The sequence below is a fragment of the Bombus huntii genome, chromosome 3 (assembly GCF_024542735.1).
Source record: "Bombus huntii isolate Logan2020A chromosome 3, iyBomHunt1.1, whole genome shotgun sequence".
NCBI classification, from domain to species: Eukaryota; Metazoa; Arthropoda; class Insecta; order Hymenoptera; family Apidae; genus Bombus; species Bombus huntii.
The window spans coordinates 9,642,633-9,663,640 of record NC_066240.1 but is presented as its reverse complement, the minus strand read 5'-3'; the positions used below and the strand labels follow the sequence as shown (position 1 = coordinate 9,663,640).

The window sequence follows — 21,008 nt, the reverse complement described above, 5'->3', positions numbered from 1 at the left end:
ATTCTCTAAGATGCAACACATGGTATCAGAGATTACTCACACCCATAGTTCTAGTTGTTTCACAGTACATTACGGTGCTGCACCATGCGGCCAAGTGCTGAGTTTAATTGACATTAGTATGTACAAGAAAATTAGGGATCTGCTCTCTTTAGTTGGAACTTAGCATATATAGTTTGTTGTCTCGGCTACGTACAATTGAAATACTATACAATTGAATATGCGGCTCTAGAATTTAACCTATTATAATATAAAATATCCACGCTAGAGGGCACAACAGGCCTACACCAATTCACAATATATACACCGATTTTGGACTCAACCGCAAATGTGTAATCGCACACGATGTATCTCATGTGTACATCTTCTCGTTCATGCTACTCATCTTTGATATTCTGAAGTTCTCTTCGTATTTACAGTGTTCGATCGGTAGAGTTTGACAGAACATGGAGTTCATATATGATTCTGTTTTTGTTGAATGATGTTTAAGTCGGTAAACGGAGAAGTAAATCTGTGAGAAGTGAGTCGAGTCGCGCGGTGAACGGAACGATATTAAACGGTGAAGTGAAGGAGGAGAATCTTTTTGGGTCTGAGGAAGAGTTATTAATTTCGAATGGCTACACAACCTCTCTACTGAATAGTTTTCATCTCACTGGGTTTACTTTGTCGTAAGATAGATATTTAACAATAATTGTAGCTTTTCCTCTTGTATTCCGTAACTTTATATCGCGTTCTTCTACCGTATAGAAAGTATTCGTTATATTAATAATGAGCGATGGTAAGAAAGTAGGTGAAAATTCCAGTACTGAGGTTGTTAACCAATTTCGAAGCTGTAGGGATCTTAGTGATATCGTACCTCTGTATACGCAACGCGCGCTTTACTTAAAACCAGTCGCAAAGATAAATGTTTCTGTTAATCTTCCTCAACTAAAAGTAGCAGGTAAAACGGTCATGAATGATATGTATTTTATCTTCATCTGCATTTTTACTTATTGAGAAAGATCACATTTACGTTTTTGTTTAAACTTATGTTTGTCATTTCTTATTACTGAGAGCTTTATCAAATGACTTTTTATTCATGTCAATCACTATTTATGTTATTAAAAACATATTTGTGCATATTTTAATCATGATTCTTCTAGGTTTATAAAATGAATTTAATAAACGCACCGATTAACTATGTTGAAATTTTGTGACAGGAAACAACTTTATTGTTTTAAATTCTATGTATATTTATAATTATATGTAATATTTTTAGCATAGTAGGTTTTTACAGAAAATTAACTGCGATATAAATAGGAAAGACAATATCAACATGGGAAGTAATGGAGAAGATCCGTGCCCTTATATTACCGGACCAGTTTGCATCTCTGAAAGTAGCCAAGAGTACATTGGAATTTATCAGATTGGAAGGAGATTTGCAAGACAGATGCAGACTACAGCGTGTGCTTGCAAGATTGGATTCCCAGCGTTTGAACTTGTCTGGATTCCCCAATGTGCTAAAAGTCCGTGCAGCAGAAACAAAGGATGATTTTCCAACGAGGCATAGTTGGAATTCTTATTTTAGAGATGCCAAGCATATGAATGAACTAAAACCTGGAGAAAGGCCTGATACTATACACATAACAGGCTTACCTGTTAAATGGTTCACTGAAGATGGTGCAACTATGCCCAGTGAATCCTTGATCAATAAGATCTTCAAGAAATGGGGAGTACTTAGAAGAATAGATGTACCTGCTGCTGATCCTTATAGGTCTAGAATGCGTCTTGGCACAAATATAAATAAGTTTAGTTATGAAGATGGCATATTTTTTGATGCGTATATTCAATATATTGAATATATGGATTTTGTTAGAGCTATGGATGCATTGCGTGGTATGAAACTTCTTAAAAAAGAAGAAGAAAAAGCATTTACAGCCTCTATTAAGGTGCGTTTGCAATGTAGGCATACATACATAAGTTGCATCAACTGTAATTATAAAATAAAAAAAGTCGTTTTTTATATTTGTTATTTTATATAGATTACTTTTGATAAAACAAAACACATGAGCGATAGTTCTGTTGCACATAGAGAATTTGAAAGAAAACGTCTTATAGCCCAGGATACATTAGCAGCAGAACGACTTCGTAGGAAAGAAGAAGCTGAAGAAAAACGTCGAGAAGAACTAAAGTAATTAGCAGTAATATTTATAGTGACGACTGTAAATAAAACATCATGTAACATTTCGTACATTATCTCCTCTAGGAAGAAAGAAGAAGCTGATGCAGCAGCTAAAGAAAATAGACGGAAAAAACGGGAAGAGAAACGAAAACGTAAAGCTATAACTATATTTCGAAAGAAGGAAGAGGATAAGGTGTCCATGAAGATTGCCAGAGAAGGCCAAAAATTAATAAAAGCACAAAGGCAACTTGAAAGCATTCGTTTGTTAGATGAATTATTTGATAGAATAAAGGTAACATTCTGTGAAATTGTCATTATATCTTGGTAAGAATAAAATTGACTAAAATTAATTTTCCATATTAAGATAAAAGTAGAAAACAATGAGATTAAAATAGATGAATTCTCAAACGATGCAAAAAGGGAAGACAAAAGAAGTAATAAAGTAGCTGGTACCATTGAAATATTGAGTTCAGAAGAAGATTCTAAGGATGAAAAGAAAGATAAGAAAGTAAAAAAATCAAAGAAGAGAAAATCTAAGAAAGAAAAAAAGAAAAAAGTAACAAATGTATTTTTTATATTTCTATCGTTTTCTTCCTTTCTTTTTTTTAATTTTTATATTGAGCAATCTAATCTTTTTCAGAAGAAACGGAAGAAGGGTGGTAAGGATTCTGAAAATTCTGCAAGCCTAAGCGAGGAATCAGGCGCAGAAGAGCAAACAAAAAAATTAAAAAGTGTTCTGAATCAAAATGTTACATATCCATCATCGTCAACAGGTAAACACGAATAATAACAATAATCAATATGTGTCACCAAAAATACTAATTAATTGTATTTTTTCTTTCAGCATCGTCAACTTTAGAACCTCTTTCTTATCCCACCCTTTATCCACGTTTCCCACAACCGTGGTATTATGATGCGCCCCTGCCTGTGATTTACCCCAGTTTACCGAGAGGTATAACCAGAGGTGGTCGTTTTCCACGAGGACGGGGTAGGGGATTTTCATGGCGTAATGCTGGAAATCCTCATACGTTGCATACATTTAATCCTCATCTGTATAACGAACAGTACTACAAATACTTTGCTCATTTAGTAGGCCAGGACTATCATTCTTTCGACTACAGAAGCTCACGGTCACGTAGTCGTAAAAGATCGTTCAGCAGATCTAGATCGAGATCTAGATCAATATCGAGATCGAGGTCTAGATCGAGGTCAAAGTCACGATCGAGGTCAAGATCAAGATCAAGATCGAGGTCTTGCTCGAAATCGAGATCTATATCACGCGGCAAATTGAGGTCGAAATCACGTTCACAATCGAAATTGAGGTCTGGATCGAGATCTCGTAGTAGAAGACAAAGCAGAAGTAGATCCCGTTCGAAAAGACGACGAGGAAGATCGAGATCAAGATCGAAATCCGACACTAGAATGAGATCGCGACGATCGAGATCTAAGAAAAAATCTCGTTCGAAGAGTCACTCTAATTCTCGAAACAACAGTAAACATCCTTATAGGCGCAGGCGAGAAAGATCAGTATCGAAGGTGAAAATTACAAGAGCTAAATCTCGTAGTACGTCGCCTAAAAGAAGATCGCGTAGTAGTACCTGGTCCATGCCTAAATCACCTGGCAGAAGAAGCTGTTCTTGGTCAAAAGGGGCAGAAGCTGTGAGCAATAAAATGGACACTGTTCAATCGACAAATATAATGGAGCAAGAAACTGCAAATAAAGGAGCGCCACAAACCTTTCATTTGGAAAATATAACTTCTGATTGACAAGAATCGAAGACCATTCTTCCACATTGTGTCTTCAATGCTCCAGCGTAAGAAAAGCGTATAGCTAACTCTTTGTACAAAATCTGTAAGAAATCCGTGAGTGCGTAATCCTAATTGTGTATATTCAAGTTTATAGTATTTCTTTGACAAAAGAAGATATATATTTTTATTCATGTGCTAGCTCTTCCTAGTTTTAAAGGATTCCATATATATAGCAATATATACGAGAGACGATATTTAAGTGCATCACTTATATATGTATGTGCAAAGTATTGTTAACGTTCTAATCCTATGGATGTTTGAATTTTGAATGTGTATTGTACATATATCATGAATGACAAAGATTGCTAAAATATGCATTTTTATCTCAAGATTGAAAATAAACCTGTGACATCGACGTATTAAATATCTGTTGAACCATCCCAAGTGTAGTAGTACATTGATGTCTATTTTGGTAAATTGTTTATTGATCCAAATATATGTACATTTTGGAATACTCTTTATTGTTACGTAAACCAGACTTCATCTCTTTAGTTTCTTTTCGGAAAAGATACAGGATGCATCAAAGTAAAAGACATTGAAATTCGACTTGCAAATTTTATTTGTTTTTCGGCATGAAAATGCATTGGTTCATAAACATTGTTAGTCATTATACTCCTATCCTTTCGTAAAGGATCGAAGATCGTTTTTTTTTCTTAGCAGCGTTCTTCGGAGATACACGCTACGATTAGAGATTTATCGACTGGTGCTTCGCTTGATATTAATTAAATCGCCTATGATTAACAAAGATCATCGAAATTCATCGGTTTTATTTTCTTTCATTCTCTAACTTATTAGTGCCGTGATTAGCACCGCACGTGCGTATCCGCTCGACGTATCGCTTTCTCAAAACACGGTTTTTGTTCATTTCTTCATCTTTTTCTCTTTAAAAATATGTGCTACATTTTTTGTTTGTTTGTCTTCTCATCGCTATATTTAATTATATAATAATATGTATGTATATATATAATACATATATATATATACACCTTGCATCGCCACTCGTATGTTTCGGAATAATAACACCGGTTTGCTCTATTTTTCCTTTTTAGTTTTACAATCGATGCTCGACAATGATATTCAATCTTATGAAAGATTCTTCATCATTCGCTCGAATATCGTTCACTTTACAAGCGTGTTATGCCTTGTCTCTTTCCTTTCTTTACTCATTCAACGTTATTGGCATTACTCTTTTTACACTGGTTTCTCATTTTTTCCGCTTTTTTTTTTCTTGTTTTCTTAAATCGTCTACCGCTACGGTATCTTCGGAATTGATTAGATATTGACTACTTTCAAGATTCGTTGCGTGGGAATTGTTTTTTTCTTTTTTAAATTTATTCGTTGCACGACGATAGCGTTCGTTCACTCTCGCATTAACAAGATCACATTGCAAATTTCCTTCGATTAGATAAAATTATAAATTCCTTCTTCCTATCTTTATTCTTGCTTACGATTCCCTTTGTAAAACGAACGCTATCATCCGTGTTCATTGGATCGGTGATCAGGGAAACGAGCTTGCTAGAATTGTACATGAAGTTATAAATATACAATACATTTAGCAATTAACAGAAGAATAATCGAGTCATATAAAAATAAAAACAGTGAACAGTAATAAATCGAATGAGTATCCAATTTCGCAGTCCAATCATAAAATTGCAAGGTAAATCTTTTTTACTTAAATATTATCACATAAATACATTTACCATTAATCACTGCAAAATTGAATTAAAATGTTTCGATTCTAGTGAACAAAATTCTACAGGATTGTAATTAGTCCTCGAATCACCAATCCAATATTTATCGAAATTACATTGCGTCATCGTACGCTTCACGCCTATGGAATACAGAGGTACCATATTTTTTTGTTCAATCATGGTTCCATTCACCACGGTGTTTACATTCTATATGTGAATCGTCCATTTTCCAATGGTAAAGCTTCTAAAGTTTATTCACGATCAATCATGGTACTAGGTATAAAGAATCCTATGAAACACAATAGGGCAATTGAACGTGGAAGAAACAAAGTTCGAAACGAAAGCCTAGATTTCTGTCCAACGTACAGGTGGTGCGGTTGTTTGTTTAATTTTTAATCGATTCTCATTCACTCGATAAACTCGATATTATAATTATATTTGGCTAAAAATTCACTGGCCCTTTCAAGTATCGTCGCTAATTTATTTTCTCTTCTAAAAAGTTTCTATCTAGTTTCACTTTTTATTCTCCTGCCGATTGTTCGCTTTTTTTCGTTTTTTCTTTTTTACAATCGATAGTTCAAGTAACAACGGTATTTTGTGAACGGTTTTCGATAGAAAATTAGCAAGAAATATAGATTTCTCTCAGTTCCTCTAAATTCAGTGGATACACTGAACGTTTGGGAAATGAACGACCCAAAGATTTACAATTTGTTCGCAGTTGAGCAAGCATCATGTGCTTTTTCATCGCCAGTAATCGTTCAGCAATGTACAAGTGCTAACGTGGCACCCTGTGGGTTACTCGTTCGTAATCTAGACCTCTTTCGATGGGCTGTCACACTGAAAGGACACACAGAAGATGCAGCCTGTACACGATAGGAGTTCTACTTTGAAAAGCTCCTCCTCATTCACGAGACCGGAAACCGTAAAAGCGATGTACGATATCTCTTCACGTGCTATCGAACATGAAAAGGATGATCGAGGAAGATTGGATGAACAAATTCTTATTTGTGCCATGAAAAATTTCGTATATAAATTTGTCTATTCTTAAGTTGAATTTTTTTTTTTTAATAAATTACAGCGTTTTTATGCTTTTTACAATATCTGTAAAAAAGAGAAAAGAATGTTTAAGTATCATTATTTTAGTTTCTCTAAATAGTTGTTGGAGTTTTATAAAATTCTTTCCAAAGTACGTGAAAAACTTTGCAGATTTTTATTCGATATTATATCGTGAAATTTGTACGCGTTGCAACTACATACACTATTCCACGAATAGTTCACTAGCAAGTAGAATCTTACAAAGTAGCTTTATGTGTTTTCCATCTGATTGAATTTGCAACTGTCGCCAGAAACTGAGACCCTTTCGACGATTTGTTTCAACGATTTCCATGTTCCGTGCAGGTTGTCTGCGAACAAAACTCTCTGGACTTACGTAATCAATTGCAATGTCAACGGCACTCGCGATGGATTTATGTAGATGAAAGTAATCGAATCGTATCGTGAACAAAAATGTTGTACGCTGACTAGTCGTTATTAAATCATCGATCCAGCTGTTGTGGAACGAAGTTACTTTAGATGTTTCTGAAGACGTGAATAACGAGGTACGCCAAAGAATATTCTAAATTATGCAACATGGTTCGATAAATTGTACGTAGCAAGCGAAACTTCCTGGCAATACTAATATTATTTGGTTGAAGAAAAGTAGAAAGTTTCCAAATATGTTAAACTTTGTTCACTTCGCTTTGTATTATATTCTTTCTATTAACAATTTTTCAACTTTATTTTATTTGATATCTTTATAATGCAAAACGACTAGGAGAGCCACAATGACCCTTCCATTGTTTTTGTTTTACGTTAAAAACGAAAGTAAGTAAAGAAATATTGAATAAAGTCACAGATGATAGAATGAAATGACTGAAATTGATTACAAGTGACAAAGTTATTGTGAAGCTAGTTCATAAAATCGATTCGTTGTAAGCAATTGAGCGATAGTATAAACGCCTTTCAATGCACCACTCGTTCAACGCTCCATCTATTAATAATGTTTATTTGTTAGAGCTTAACGATGATCAACGTTGATCGTTTAGACTAAATAAAACTACTTCCATACGACTCATTTATCAATCATGACGAGACAAGTACTGAAACGTAATTTTCAGTAGTATGAGTCGACCATGTATCAGGCACAGATGCAACCAGACTGAATTCATTCGTATAAAGACTCGACGACACGATGATTATATGATAAATGAGCGCGATGACGTGTTAAGAACGATAATAACAATTTCGAGAAATAACAACAAGCGATTCTACCTTGCTTCATCTTGTGTGTCTCCTGTCAATGATAAATAGTAAGAAAAATGGAGAAATTGGGAGATAGAGAGAGCTCATTAAAAAAGACTGTTTCCCCTTAACTCGTGGTCGCTAAATCACCCTATATAGATTAATAGATAGTACATTACTTAGTAATTTTTTGGTCATTTTACGTAACAGTTAGACGGCGACAGCCCGCTAGTTAATTATTGGTAAAGATCTTAATAAAGTATTTGAGAGTTAAAACCGTTTAAACACTACCGTTATTCATCATAATAATCATAATAATCCGTAATAATCATAGTAATGATCCGTAATAATAATAACAATAATAAATGACCAATATGTAGTAATAACGTGGTAATTTTTGTATAAATCGCTCGGAGAAGCCGGTTATCTCCGATATTCTTTTCGATATTTTTTCGCCATCCATCGTTTCCCTCTTTTTCCCCGTTTTCTTTATTTTCGTTACTTTTTTCATTCATCTTTCGTACGAATCATCATCGATTAACCGCGCCCGAAGACGATCAATCGCAACCGTTCGCCATTTCAAAGCGATCGTCCGCGTTATTTTACTCCCTTTCGCGTGTTAAGTATCTTTTACGTCTTACTATCCCTCTACGATCCTATACAAGTTTTTTTAAAAACTTCTTTCTTCGTTTTTCTCCTCTTACTTCTTCAAGTATCGCATAATCGCTGTGTCAGCCCGTCGATCCAAAAATTCGCTAATTAATCGCAACAGGAAGGAAGAAAGTATACGAGGATCAACGTGGAAACAACGTGTCTCTGTTCAACTACGTTTATGTACAAAGATAGTCCGATTTAGCCTACGTTTCACGTTACGCTCGTCCACAGCGCGATTCGCGTGTTTTATCTAGTTTCTGGTGTTCGTGTGCGCGTTTTTTCTTCGCTCATTGCAACATAATCTTCTGTTATATTTTTCTTCTTTCTCATTCTACCTTCTTTTTTTCGAATTACGACGCATTCTCATGACTGACAGCACTGACGACCGGTGGCACGAACGATTCATGGAATGAAGGCGGCAGTTACGCGGCCCCCGTGCATATTGCGTAGCACGTCGCTTTCATGCTTCTCGAGAAACACAAGAACGCGCTTCATTGTGCCGCTGTGTAACACGGTGCGCAGCGTTTTAAACTTGACACAATCGCATGTTCCGTAACACGCATAGAGATATGAAAACAGAGTGCATGAGCGAGCTGAGAAAGCGATATAGGAGTAGAAAGTGAACGCTGCATAAGGGTCTCTCGTGTCCTTATCTAATAACGTATGCACATTCGTACAGTAAACATGTAAGTTATAATACCGATCAACGAGTAGCGTCATTATGCATGCCTGATTAGACAAGGACAAAAGATGCTTTTATGCAGCGTTCTTGTTCTTTTCTCATATCGCATCCACTTAGACATGAATCGGATACTTTATCTTTATATCTTTATGGTAATACAGAAAACGAAGCGCTACGTCGATCGGTTCGAATAACACAAACGTTTACATACCTTGGAAAGTTTGTTCATTCATATCCAACGAATTTGAAAATTTCCTCTTGAATTCTAAAATTTTGACAGAGTAGATCTACATTCATACGAATAAACATCGAAATTGAGATTGGAGTTTAACGTAAAAGAATTAGATTTATCTTCTTTAGATAATCTTCTGCGAAGAGGAGTCTACAAAATTTTATTTAGATATCGTTCGGTGCAAGAGATTAGGTACAATTTTTTTTTTTTTTTTTTAAAGAAGATATTCTATATTAGATATAAATAATTATTTAATATATAGAAATATCTAATATTTATAACATTCCGTTTGTGGGACTAGCGTTTGCATTATTCTCACTATCGACGACCATAAATTTAGACCTCGAACGAATTAACATCAACATAGTACACCGCCGTGCGTCGCGCAACAAGGGGAGACCACCCTTATTTTCGACAGCAGGGTGTTCGTCCACGCTTTGCGCCCAGTAGTCTCGAGCTCATCGAACGTACAAAATACATATGTACACATGTAAAGTACAACATTTAAACATTCACGAAACACTCGACGGGCGCAGAAGTATGGCGATCGTAAGTGCGTGTATGTCGGAACTTGTGCCCCTGAACACAAAAGCGTCCTCCTTTGCTTCCTTAAACATACGTATATAAACTCTGCTTGAAACAAAGGCCATAATACATGTTTCGATATATATATATATATATATACACTATATACTATAATATCGTGTATATTACATAATATAGTATACACATATGTACAGGTATAAACATACAAATCAATCTCGGCATATCTGCGACGGGGTAGGAGCTTTGTCTTTTGAAAATATTTCTGTTATTCTGACCAACACGATCGAATAGTCGTTAATTACTCTATATAATTAATTATAATATATAATTAATTAGTTACTCTGTAATTAACCTTAATAAAAAGTATATTTGGTAGTGATTAAAAATTTGTTCGTTTAGAGCGAAACAAAGACTAGATTCTTTCAATCTTTGCGTACTTATTTGATAGAGTCGTTGGAAATATTTATGTCAGCATTGTTCAAAATAACGAAAATATTTCGAGTGGACAAAGGCGCTTCGTCCCATATGCACACGCGATATAATTATTTGTGTGTATGAACGTGTGAGGAAGAGTTATCAATGAAACAATTTCACTCGGGCAATATATATATATATATAGATCGCCGGTTAAGGTCCTTTTCACGGGTTATCACATTGAGTCGATTCCCTTTTTCCCTCCATTTCCGTTCATTCTCCTGCGAAAACAAACCTTTCCTGTGAAGATATGTTTACATGCTTCTGGCAAGGAATTCATTTCCATAATTTTCCTTTCGTTTTCCTCTCTGTTCTCCTTTTATTAACCTTCTGCTAACTCGATGATGTTATTATTTCGGAAGTTAGGTCGATTTTTAGAGTATTTTCTCGTTGAAATAAAATCGTGGAAGGATTCTGTAATCGATATTCACTGTTTTATTCGTCGATAAAGGGCGCAACTTATTTTTCGAAACGATATCAACGTCTGCAATGTGAACGAAGCAACAAGTAGCTTATTTTCCTCTCTTGTATTTCCTGTTATTCTGTTATCAGCTGTCTTTTAAAAAACGATCGTTGCCGTTGTTTAACTTTGCATTTAAAGAATACCGTTTCTTTCAAAACGATCCAGTCATAAATCTTTCCATCGATGTTTCTCACCTTCGTCAGCGGAAATCTCACGCGGAATCTTCAACTTATCTCGATCGTTGACCGGAAACGACAAGTTCCCTTGATACTAGCTGCTCGCTGTCTACGTGGGAGACTAGTTTACGATTCAAAGCAACGATGTTGCGCTCGTCAGTCTAATTTTATTCGTCGATAATCTTGTTTTCGGTTATTAGCGAACGACGCAGCCTGGAACACTCGAAAATTCTCAACGTCGTACAAACGGTTGGCGTGTACGTTTTGGTCGAATAAAATTCTGATCACTTCCGTGCTTCGTAAAATCGCGATATAAATCGCTATAATTAAGCATACATTGATTTTTTTAACGGTTTCAATTTTCATTCCCCTTTTTTCTCTTTTTGTATGAAGCCGCCTCGATCGTGTCCCTCATGACCAATGCGCCGCTTCGTTGATCACTTCGACGATCATTCAGCTACACGAGAGCCCGTAATTTATACATTATAATACTTATAGAATCAATCTCCTATCGCCTAATGAATCAATATTGAGACTGCACGTTACGTGTGTGTTTTTTTATTTTACTTTTTTTTTATTATTTTGTTAACTTGGCGTGGTCTTCCTGGCACTATAATGCACTTTTAAGAAATCTATATAAAAATATCGTGTGGAGTTGTCGTGTCCAGTACGTTGAGCCGCGACAGAGAAGTATAGAGAAAGAAAGAGAGAGAGAGAGGGGGGGGCGCGGAATTAGGAGAAAGGGAGAGATATGGAGGTAAGAGACAGATAGAGGGGTATACTTTTATAATGGATAACAGAGAATTGTCTAAGAAGAGAGAATCGTAGAAGTTAGAGAGACAGAGAGAGATTGAATGGAGGCAGCCAGAGAAGAGGATAGAAGATAGAAGGGGAATGAGAACGTTTTGTGACAATTGTGTCTTTTTTTTCTTTGGTCCCGTTTCGCGTTTCGTAGTGGCCGCGAAACAACGCTTTCGAAATGAAACAATGACGGACAAGACAAACCAGGTCCCAACATTTATCGCGGGAATGAACGCTCGACTATTTCTGAGGGCAGAGAATAAGCCTTCTTTTCTTCCATCGTTGATTAAGGAACTAGCTTTTGTTCTTTCACGAGTGTATATATATGTGTGAATGAATATGTGCGCGTTTTTTTCTTCAACTTGAAGTAACTGTCTAGAGAGCTACGTGACCCTTTTCCCTTTCATCCAATCGATCCGCTCTTTGCATCTCTTCTTCGTCGTTTCCTTCTCCTTCGAGATTTTCCATCCCGTCTGCCCCCAAAAATCTCGATCTTCGCAGTTCCTCTAATTTTTCCCTGCGTGTTGATCGTACAATCTTATCGTTACTATCTTCTTTCCTTTCGCTCTCTCACCTCGTTTTTCTCCACTTTATCCTCGCTACGTGTATAACGTCGTCGCTGTATGTTCGTTTCACTGAGGTCTGAACAACATCGGGATTGATCACGTCGGATAGAACGAATCTCTGCACGTCGAATGCATGGACAACTTAATAACGCGTCATTACCGCGCCGAAAATTAATAATATATTACGAAACAATCCATCGAATATCATAATATGTTATCAATAATAGGTATCTGTTTTTCTTTGTATGTATATTATTCGTGTATTCGTTCATTGTATAACGATGTCCTCGTATGTTATATTGTTTTTCATGTATGTGTGTCCGTGTGCGTGCGTATGTGTATAATATATATGTATATATATGTGTATGTATATAACATGTATATATACGTGATCGCGTCGAAGAAATTAATCGTCGCGTCGCGTGACACGATTACTTCCGTCGACGCAGCTCGTTAACGTACTCTCGTTTTCCCTTCCCCCGATCACGTAGTTAACGTCAACGTTTAGTATCAATTAAAGTAATTAACTTGAATTGCCAGCGGCAACGTAACGCGTCCGGTATGTTTCCGTATCGAGAGATATCGGTGTGATCGCATTCGCAGACTTGCTCGGGAACGATCGAACGTCACGCGACCGGAACATCGGCCACCCTCGACGAATTAACCGCGATAAGGTCGACCGACCCGTGTCCGCGTTAACTTCCGCTCAGAACCGGCAACAGTTTTCACGGTCGCACACAATGCATACACGGCGAGGAAGGGCGTCTGTCTTTCCGGACTGACTGAAATCCTCACTCAAACAGGAAGTGGTAATTTAATCGAATATCCTGGATGTGTAAAGGATTGTGTGTTATACGTGATGGTGGATTATACAATTATGTATAGATGGTGGATTTTTATGGAATTCATACCGTTATGAATACAACTAAAGAAATGGAAGCTAAGTAAAGAATTCTCATTCACCTTTCGAAATGAACGAAATTTCACCCGATACGAATTTCGTATTAATATTGCATATGATAATAACAATTGCATTTGTTTGACTTTATTCATTTCTGGAATAAAAAAAGCATATGTATTCTTTTGATTAAAATGTTAGTATGATGTTCTCGGAAACGGAAGCGTGCTTTGTGGATAAGGTACAATGGAACTTCGTTTACGTGAAGTCTATTTATTTAAACGAAATCTTACTCAATGAACGATTAAACGAATTGTTATCGATTGAATCTTTTATAAATGTGAACTATTTGAACGAAGAATCAGAGGATTTCTTTGTGTATATGAATTGCTTGTCAAATGGGTTCCTATACAGTTCTGCTATTTATGAGGATGTAGTGAGGTTTTATGGGGTGTGTTACAACTTCCTGTTTTATGTGTCGTTTCACGCAGTCTCGTAGATTTCGTTCGCGAATTGATTACATTCTATTTGTCTAGTCCTATTTCGTTCAATTAAACTTATCTCTGGCGGCGGTTTCATGTGAGTGCACGGATTGGTCCAATTAAAATTGCACCATCTTATAAATATTTATTTTTTAAATATTGTTAAGAAAAGAATACAGTTCACAGGAGATCCTTCAACTTGTTGTTAAAAGTTCTACGTTTCACGATATAATTTCAAAATCATCTTGAAACTTTACAGGAAAGGAATTTACTTACGTAATTTAAAATCTAGACACAATCTTAAAAAGACGTTTAAATCGTGCAAAATAATTTCGTGAGAAATTTCAATATGTATAAACACGTGATTCAGAGTCGACTATTTAACATTTTTAATTAGTCGCCATGGTTTTATCGTCTTCTTCGTGGAAATATTTCTGCCTTAACGAGAAATATGCTAACATCATTTCCTTCATCAGAGAAGAATTAACGGAACACTTTTTGGATACTTCGAAGTATCTCGCTACTTCGAATTTCTGAACACATCTGAAAGCAGTTTCTTTCACACGAACGTCCAAATGTCCAAAAGATTCGGATACACGAAAGAAATTGTCAAGGTGCAGGGAGATAGGTCAAAGGTAAATCTCAGGTTACATTTTCTTTTTTTAACACGCCAATAAATTTATTACAATGTTCTATCGCGAGAAATAAACTCGTTCTTCCGAAAATATACTGTTTGCCCTTGTGAATCGGTGTAATAATCCCTTTGAGACGATTAAACAAGTTACACGGTGCATCCCCTTTGAACTGCAGCATTTTCGTCGGTAACAATTTTCGATAAAATCAATATTTACGGTGGACCATCGTGCACACACGCGTAGACCGGCGTGCGTAGACCGTTTATAAAAAAAATTTCCCCCTTCGGTGGAAACGTAGCCTTTGTACCCATGCGCCATGTACATACACTTTGTATACACTAACAATATAATATCCTATGTAACCTACGGACGTTAAAGCGGATAAGATCACTTTGCGTTCTCCTTCCATCAGTTTCGGACATTTGCTTCGTGGCTTCTTCGGTGGCCCTTCAAGCTCGTCCAGCGTGATTCGACATGGAAGTGCGTTGATAATATACTTTGTCCTCGATTAACCACCGCTCACTCGATTGACCCAATTTTCTTTCCCTCTGTTCGTGTTCGGTTGTCTTTTGGAAGGTATATTACGGAGGTACAATCACGAGATGGTATAATTTACTCATTATCGATAACATAAAATTGGGAAGAGGTAAAAATATTGGAGGGGGTAAATGGCCAACCGTAACAAAATTTTAGTTTGTTCTTTTCTTCTTTAAATAAATCGGTTCATTATAAATTTTTTAGATATTTCTTCCAAGTTGTTTCTCTCGGAAGATATAATACAATTTCGAAGTTTGGTATTTATGTATATAAGCTATGATTCACGCAAGATACGTCACCACGTGATTGTACTTAATAAGCTTTCGACGTAACGTTAATCACAGCTCGAAGAAGAATTCTACGTTTTCCATTTTCTTCGTCCACTGACAGAAAACGTAAGGATCAGCTCGCAAAGAGGAGAAGATAGTCAGACAAGTAGTATATGTGTCAGGCGTTTCGTTATTTCGAATCGAAACGACTAAGAAACTGTTAATTGGAAACCTATTTACGCGTATATCGTTTAAAATATTCGTAAAATACTGTACGCTATCTTTTCACCTTCTTGCACGCGATCTCAAGTGAAACAAAAATTCACGAAACGAACACAATGTCGTATATATTCCCTTCCTTAAAACGATATATATTTCCCTAGTAAACGAGTTTGAAACTTTTCTTTCTAACATGTGACGTTCGCTGTGCGCTCGTCCAGCTTAAGAGCCACCCTTGTCCTCATCGAGGGGAGACGTTCTCCACGCACATTACACGTAAAACGTTAAACACACCTTGTGCCTGTCCACGTTCCTTTTTCTTCTTCTTTCTCTTTCTCCTCTTTCCCTTCTTCTTTTTTTATTCACGAGGTATACAGAGATAAGATGGAGTTCGTGTGTGTCGAATATATATTTAAACATTAAGAAAAAAGTTTTCAGGCACGCAAGTTGGGCAGGGGAGCAGCTCGCAGCAATTGGAAGTGGACGCTCGCGTCCGTGAGTCCCTCCCTTTCGTCCACGCACGCCTCTTTGGATCTCCACCACGAAACTTTCGATCGATTTTCCCTCTTGTTGTACACATATGTTGTGTGTTGTATGTTCGCCTACGTGCACGGTTTCCTTCTCTAGTATCTCTTTTTTTTTTGGTATCATTTGACGTAAGAAAACACAGTCAATCGGGAAGAGGATTGGACCCGTCGTTGATGCTACTGCAAGACTTTCGTTTTATCTGCGGCTATAAAAGTAGGCGAGTCGGTTTATTCAGCGATGGTCGCGAAGTTTCGTTATTTGGCTCGTTAGAAATATCGAATTCGATACTGTCTTTGTGTATCGATTCGACTCGAAATTAAAAGAAATGGATGTTTGAATTCACTACGACGGATGCAGATACTGAGACGTCCAAGTATATCTGAAATCAATTCCTTCAGGTAGTTTGCAAAGAAGTGGAGCACTTATTTAGGTTGCCCACAGGATTTCTTCGCATCGATATACTTCTGAATTCTCAAGGATGCCGTTAAAATCACGAAACTTAATTTGAAGGAAGGAATATCTTAAACATAACGTTCGCTATACGTAAACCGATTTGGTAATTGCCTACCAATTAATAAATTAAATACATTACATTCTAGACAACATTTATACACATAATATCGACACGATCGATATCGCCTCACGGCCAAGCCGATGTTAAACTTTCATCAATCAAACACGACCCTACACCACTATTCGTGAGGCTCGCGGACACTGGTCAACGAATTCACAGTACACTCGAAGATGGACTTGGAGAAGCTTCCCATCCTCGAAAGAGTTTAGCAAACAGACAGAACAGACGTAGATTTACAGACAACGAGACTAGAGAATCGGTCCGCAGGGAAAGGACTCAATGATACGCGAGCGTCGTTCAGGACATGGAATCATACGTTCATGTCCTATTTTAATACGAGTGCTGCGGCTGCAAAGACGAGACTCAGCTGTGTGGAGATGTGTCGGACCCCTGACTGTTGCCCAGTCCTCCCATTCCAGATTGCGAGGCGAACCTGGTGGCCGACTGCGAGGTCGTGGTCGTGGCCACCGTGGAATGTGCCAGACTATGATGCCTTCCGGTTTCAGGCACCAGGTGAGGCGTACGACTCGAAACTGGCGGTAGGATCGAGTTGGCCGGCCAAGGGTGAAGGGACGTGGTGCTGGGCGCGCTTGGGACGCTCCTGGAGTGTGGCAGCGAGTTTGACAGATTGGCCAGAGGATGATGAGCGGACACGGAGACGCCCATTGATAAGCTATTTCCGGTTGGGATACCGCTACCACCGCCTCCAGTCGACGCCATCGCGACTGCGGTATCCGGGTGAAGGAAGTTTCGCCTCTGCTCTATACGCTCGGCATGCTGAGCCAAGCATCTGGTCAACTCCTCTGGCAGCAGATCCAGCTGGGACTGCAGACTGCTCAGTTTCTCTTCTAGGGCGACCAACTGGTCCGTCACGTTTACTAGACGTTCTTCAAGTCCGTCCTGACGCGTGCTCATGTGTGACACAATCTCGTACACTGTGTTCTGCGTCTATTTCGAAAATCGTTAAATCCAGTTAGTTTGGATTTATCATATATGAACTTCTCGGAAGCCAAATCGATCAATTCCATCTATTGCAAGTTTGTCAATTTCGTGTCACTTTTCTTTATTTTTCCATTTATGGAGATAATCAATTTGGCTTCTGAACAGCTCATACGAGAACGATTCATTTGTTAAAATTTAATCCTTAAAAACTATCGTGAAGAAAGATTATGTTATCATGCTATTATGGGTGAAATTTCACGCCAGTACAACACCCCTTTTCATTTAAAGAATCGATAAACTTAAGTTACTGGCCTTAAATCGTAATTAGTATAAACCCAACAATATAAGTAGCGAATGTTTAATATCCTCGGACAATTCTGCTTTTCTATCCAACGTACTGCTGCTTTGAAAGCATCTTGAAACCATGAAACATGTCTTAGACGTGAAATAGTTTAGAAATATAATTATACGCAAACTTTGATTCAGAAATAAGATATTGGCTCTTCAGTTCAACGACCTCGAGCAATCACAATCATGGCCATCGACCATAGTGGATCAGCAGTGGTACAATGAGAGTCGCGGCGTGTCGAACAATTGAAAACTTTCATGAATGAAGATTAACGAACAACAGACTCGAACGGACAGCGTTGTTACGAGTTACCGGGAGACAATATTTTTTTCATCACGTTGGAGAGTATAGGTCGCCAAACGAAGAGCTTGTTCGCAGACACAGAAGCTCTGATCGATCAACGCGATACGATTCATCGTCATAGCGATGACCAAGAAAATTTAGTTGGATTCCATGTTACTTGCGTGCTGGTACCTTGGCCATATCCGTGATGGTGTTGGCATTGTCCATTAATTTTCGCTGATCCATTTTCACTTTCCTGAGTCTGAAACGTTCGATATTGTGGATGAGAAATGTTAATCGCTTCTCGTTCTAGCAGAATTGTACAATGCCAATCAAAGCCAAATTAGTCACGTGTTTGTACATCGACTTACGCGTATATAGCCAGCAGGAATTTCCGCTGATGTGTTCGAACACGTCCCGGATTGACACGCTTCACCAACCGAGTGTGCTTGTAAATTAGCCACGTCTCGCGCAACACGTTCGCCGCGGCGTTTTTCAACTGAAAGAGAACGGATCTCGTTATTCCGCGTTTAACTAACGGATCCCTTGCCTGTTTATTTTTATTCCCCTGATGTTCGATTCTGATGGAATTACAGTCGAAATATTGGTCGAATAAAATACGAGATAAATAAAATAAACGAAACAAGCGAAATACGATTGGAATCGTTTTTCAAACAAATATTCTTTTCTTGATTTTTACATAAATGAAGTTATTGCGTTATTTTGTCGTCGTGATGTTTGATTTTAGCGAAATCGTATTTGCAGTATCGATAAATTTTCGAACAAATGGGGAGGAATCATTTAAAGAAAATATACTCCTCTTGGTTTTTAAGTAAATAAGGAAGTTAAATAAATAAGTTTTAATGTTTGATTTTAGTGAAATTAAGGATGAAAGGTAAATAGATTTCGAGACAACACTCTTGGGCACGTTATAACTTCCTTTGCACGCCAATATACCAAATGTTTGTAGTAGGAACTAAACATGCTACAATAATCGATTTTATCGATTTAAGATAACCTCTGTCTTCTTTTTCTTTTCTTTTAATCATTTATACATTCTGCATTTATATCTCGTTCTGACTCTAAACGAATCATTACCATCCACAGAACCCAAATCAAACTACAATTCCTCAACAAACAAACTACGTAACATCAATCACATTTCACGCGTAAAAATTTCATTTGTAAAAATTACAAACAGAACTATTTTACAAAGTATGATATAATACTTCTTCCTAGCAGCTTTCCTCGTTCGTGGTTAATTGGATAAAAGTTAAATATGTGAGGGTATTGATGAACCAAGTTGGAACGCTGTGATTTCAAATACATTCGATCATTGCTGAGAAGCGATCGAGATGATGTTTATCTCGATGGATGATAGATCTAGGACGAAATTATGTCGAAAACAATAGAAACAAGTTCTCATCTCTATCACCGACGTATGTAGATTAAGGTGTATACTTTTGAAAGACAGGAAGAAACGTTTCTGCCAATGAATTAACATCGGGCAGTCTTGAAAGGAACACAAGATCTTTACTTCTTCAAAAATGTCTTCATTTACATGTTTCGACATTTGAAAGCCGTAAACTTAAGCCGCCGCTAATTTTATAACCGCGCTATAACACTTACAGAATACTTTAAACATTCGATTTGCCTTCAGAAGATACGTCACGAACTTTCCCTGACTTATGACGTAACCGCTATCGCTGTTGCTCCTTGATATTTCCGTGGTTTATACATATCACCAACTATTAATTAATTCATTGGTTGTGACTTCGATCGAGAGGCAGAAACGAGATGGCTGCCGTTCATATGCCGCTTGTCGGCTGCGACGAGACTGAATACTTCATAAGTAGCTTGAAATATACTCTGATTCATTAATTGGCTTATCAAGGGCCTTGAAGTTCCCTTGAGACTCGAAAATATCGAAGGTTCATCGATTGAAATTGCGAAGATGGAACGAAACGTCCTCGATCTTCGCAGAGAAATGAATCGATTTTTCAGGTTACTATCGAGAGAGGTCTGGTTCCTAGCTTGCCATTTTTCTTCCCCTCATTTTTCATGTCTTCCCCTTCGGTGGATGACAGAAGGTCGATGCAGTTCTTGCCTTTTAAGATGCGATTCTCTTGTTCCAGGCTGGACGATCGATAGCGACACTCGAACCATCAAGAACGGGTAGAAATGACAATGACACATTAGATGGTCTGGTTGGTTCGCATCCGGCCTGGAAACACGAGCGGCGCTTCTCTTGTTGCGAAAGATTCTCGTACGTCAACATCGGTATACATATCACGGAGATATCGAAACTCTGATATGCGAGTTGCTCGAGTTTAGTGGTTTTTGGATCGTAAAGTAGAAATTGAATGTTTAAAGATGGGTATCTACCTGACGTGTATTTTTGAGAAATGTTTACGATTGAAGAAATTGGCGGAAAAGAGCAGTTTTCGTTAAAAGTATTGTTTTCTCTAAGAACGAGATAAATAGGTGATCATAAGATACGTATTTATGTGGAGGATATCGTTGTGAAATATACACGGATTAATAAACAACGACATTTGAAAACACTAAAAACGAGTTCGTAAAGTAGAGTTCGATGTACAAGCGTTAAATATGAACATAATCAGGGGAATTTTCAACGAATCGAATTTGCAGGAAATGAAAATGTCGTCGTAAACCAAAGGTTAAATGAATCTCAAAGTTTTTTACGCGAAGTCTCTATCTATATTTGCCATTCTTTTATTAAAACTTTTATAGATTATTT

General features: G+C 37.3%; 2 protein-coding genes across 13 annotated transcripts in view; one reads left to right on the top strand and one right to left on the bottom strand.

Annotated features, from left to right (window-relative positions):
* The first annotated feature begins 258 nt into the window (after positions 1–258).
* On the top strand, positions 259–6,723 carry LOC126863724 (A-kinase anchor protein 17A-like). 7 transcript variants are annotated; one of them, XM_050614175.1, is made up of 7 exons: positions 259–937; positions 1,297–1,925; positions 2,019–2,167; positions 2,243–2,450; positions 2,523–2,723; positions 2,802–2,931; positions 3,003–6,723. In XM_050614175.1, the coding sequence occupies exons 1-7, from the start codon at positions 766–768 to the stop codon at positions 3,923–3,925; spliced, it is 2,412 nt and encodes an 803-aa protein (XP_050470132.1). In that variant the 5' UTR covers positions 259–765; the 3' UTR covers positions 3,926–6,723. The 7 variants fall into 7 exon arrangements, with proteins under 7 accessions (XP_050470132.1, XP_050470134.1, XP_050470131.1 ...); XM_050614177.1 differs by having other exon boundaries at positions 261–937; positions 2,523–2,714; XM_050614174.1 differs by having other exon boundaries at positions 264–937; positions 2,799–2,931.
* Positions 6,724–9,600: 2,877 nt separating this feature from the next.
* The window catches only part of LOC126863720 (small conductance calcium-activated potassium channel protein), a 235,982-nt gene continuing 224,574 nt past the window's right edge, over positions 9,601–21,008 (bottom strand). For all 6 annotated transcript variants that reach the window (XM_050614155.1, XM_050614156.1, XM_050614157.1 and 3 more), the window contains 3 exons: positions 18,619–18,746; positions 18,440–18,509; positions 9,601–17,622 (listed from right to left, as the gene is read on the bottom strand). In XM_050614155.1, the coding sequence (XP_050470112.1) occupies positions 17,038–17,622; positions 18,440–18,509; positions 18,619–18,746 (783 nt within the window). In that variant the 3' untranslated portion in view covers positions 9,601–17,037. The remainder of the gene's footprint in view (positions 17,623–18,439; positions 18,510–18,618; positions 18,747–21,008) is intronic.